The 3,003-nt window shown below is 41.0% G+C and overlaps 1 protein-coding gene across 1 annotated transcript; it reads right to left on the bottom strand.

Annotated features, from left to right (window-relative positions):
• Window positions 1-715: 715 nt before the first annotated feature.
• LOC138452893 (zinc finger MYM-type protein 1-like) lies at window positions 716-2,728 on the bottom strand. Its single transcript, XM_069605237.1, has one exon. It carries the CDS (start codon window positions 2,726-2,728, stop codon window positions 716-718), a length of 2,013 nt encoding a protein of 670 aa, XP_069461338.1.
• Between the last annotated feature and the right edge of the window lie 275 nt (window positions 2,729-3,003).

The following is a 3,003-nucleotide window of genomic DNA, read 5'->3' as shown; positions in this document are numbered from 1 at the left end:
TGCTTTTCAAGCTGCTGAAAGCACCTGGAGCTGCCTTTGATGCTCATCGCTTTTCGATCCTTGTTCCATCCACCTTGACACCGACTTGACCAAGTGGACAGTGGCGTCTCCAGATATCAAATTTAGGGGGGGCACAGAGGGGGCCACAGAAAAAAGTAGGGGGGCCGCGCCAATGTATATGCTTTTGTCAAATTGACGCGGGCAAAGTAGTGCAAAGTGGCCCGGGGCAAAATTGTAATACTTATGAAGCCAGGGCATCAACTTTAAACCGCATGCCATGAATCATAGGTCAGTAGAAATGACACTAGTTTTAATATTGGCCGAGGAGTACATGCAGTGCACAGCATTGGGTTCCGATGTTCCAGAATATAAAAACATATCTGGTAAGTCACCATGTACAAGGTGTAGCCTTGCAGCAGATGCATCATATACAAAGTAGAGTATAAAATCCCCTACAGTGCCTCCATAGAGCTGCTAAGTACTCAATGTGTAAGCTTTAGTATCACTGAAGAAAGTACTTCTCCTGAGCACATACAACGCAGAACTGGCCTAATTTAGAAGGCTAGATTTTTTTTTTTACAAATCATTTTATTGGCAAATGCTTTTCCTACCTCAATTGCAACATGTAACTTAACTTGAAAGCCAAAAATCTTAAAGCTAGGGCTGAAACTGAACATGCGTGTTTGTGGTCTCATATTACAGAAAACTGTTTACATTAATAAAGATTCAAACGTGAATTTCTGTGGATCGATGCAAACCTGTCAATTACAATGTCCATGTTTATTTGGCCAGCAAGTCTGGATTCAATTGACAGTGTGGCAAGATCTGACAGCCTTTCCTCTGTCATTGTTGTGCGCAGATATGACTTTATTAACTGTAGCACAGAAAAGCTTCTTTCACATGAGGCGCTACTCACTGGCAAAACACAAGCAATTTTACACAGTCTGTACAGTTCGAATAATGGAACAGCATAAGGGTCCAGAAAGTTTGTGAACTCCAGAATTGTGTTCACCTTAATGGCATTGGATGCCTTCTTCCTTGCTAGGGTTACCAGTGCCTGCTTTAGTTCTGTTTGAAAGTTATCCAGATCACAGGAGTAAAATGTGGCCATTTGTGACAATTTCAGAAAACTGAGAAAAGAATCAGATCTGGGATTTAGTGCCTGTATACCTTCCATGATCAGCAAAGAATCTTTTGAAAAGCGTGATTTTATTTTTGAGATTATCCGGTCAAGAACTACATACACAAAATGTTTAGTGAAATCATCTTTTGTGCGCAGTCTTTGTCGCTGTCCCACAGTCTCCATTATGGCACTATTTCTTAAGTGGAAAGGCAGTCGACAATCGCGCTTTTTGCGAGGCGGTTCAGCCTCATCATTTGTATATGCTGCTATACCACACTTACTGCTCAGCTGGAGTGCTTCATCCCAGAGATTTTGTATAGTTGCATCCATGTCTTGATTACGCACTTCCTCAAGTTCTTCAATGACTGTGCGTACAAGGACAACAGCTGAGGCCAAGTCAAGATCTGCTTGCTGTAACATATTTGATAGTGTCTCAGTCCTTTTTAATATGTTTTCAAAAAGCACAAGTGCTAGAATGAAGCTGAAGTCAATGAACTGCCGAACGCCATTTGCTTCTATTGCTCTTTCTGCATGTGTCCCTTCTGCCACTAGTGTGAGGATTTCCAGAAGAGGCTCAAGGGTGTGGAGGACAGCTTTATAGGCAGAATATTGGCATGTCCACCTTGTATCACTTAAGTGTTTTAATCGTATGACCTGTTTTGACATTTCTGTTTGAACACTTACAAACACAGAGTGAACAACAGATGTACTGCAAAACACATAAAGCTTCTCCAATTTCACAAAAAACTCAGTTGCTGTATGTACGTTCTTAACCGTGTCAACAATGACTAAATTAAGCCGGTGATTCATACAATTAACATGAAGTGCAGAGGGCACCTCTTTTTGAACCTGTGCTTGCACACCATTAAGCTGGCCACTCATCACTGAGGCCCCATCATACCCTTGCCCAACACATTCATTTGTATCAATGCCCAATGATGATAGGACATTAAATATATAGCATGTTAAAGATTCTGCATCAAGGCTATCTGCTTTGTAGAATTTCAGGAATCTTTCATGGACAGAATTATTATGGAAGTATTTCACAACAACAAACAGTTGTTCGGTTTTGCTCAGAGCTTTAGTCTCATCAGCAAGAATAGAAAATGGGCTTCCTTTAGGGCTTTCAGGAATGCACTCTCTAAGGAGAGCAGCCATAATTGACAGAAGTTCTCTTTGAATGGACGGATGTAAATAGCGTGCATTTCTGGGCCCATTAAGTTTTTTTCCAATACTGTCTCTTTCAGCAAGTAAAAACAATATTTCTCTCACGTTTCCGTGATTGATGTCATCAAAGCTGCAGCGATGCTCCCTTTGGGCAAGTTTAGTTTTGCCAGTTAACAGTAAAACTTGAGTAATTGTTTTAATATAATGTCGCTTTCCAATCACCTCTCTGGTATATGCATCACTGAGACCTTTCATGATTGATGTATCATCTTTTATATTTCTTTTGAAATCCTCCCATCTCACATAGCCGTCTTTATGGGAAGCAGACTTCTCATGCTGCAATATTCCTTTGCCATTTTCCAATGCATTTTTCCAGTTGGTGAAGCCTTCACTGATAAAAGTTAAATGTTTAAGTTCGCCATGAAGAGATTTGGACATAGAAACAAATCGTCATGGAAAACAGTATGCTGCATCCTGGGACATGGAGTATTCTAGCCATGTGTATACCTGAAACCAATGCGAACAGAATGATCTAAGGCGTGATCCCAGTTTTGTTTGAGGATATGTTTTTAAAACAGGCTGTCGAGGGCCTTCACTAGAATACTGGCTGATATCACTGGGACCTGTTGGTGCCTTTCCCTTGACAGCATCAACAGCCATTACTTCTCTCTGAGGTCGATCAAAGTCACTGCACACTTTTCCACAAGCAGTGT

This window comes from Ambystoma mexicanum, chromosome 4p (genome assembly GCF_040938575.1).
Source record: "Ambystoma mexicanum isolate Mex_15411 chromosome 4p, UKY_AmexF1_1, whole genome shotgun sequence".
NCBI classification, from domain to species: domain Eukaryota; kingdom Metazoa; phylum Chordata; class Amphibia; order Caudata; family Ambystomatidae; genus Ambystoma; species Ambystoma mexicanum.
Note: the sequence above shows the minus strand (reverse complement) of the source record. Positions and strands in the feature narration are given on the sequence as shown.

Excerpts from the sequence above, each read along its gene's own strand:
- LOC138452893 (XM_069605237.1), bottom strand. The coding sequence starts at position 2,728 with ATGTCCAAATCTCTTCATGGCGAACTTAAACATTTAACTTTTATCAGT.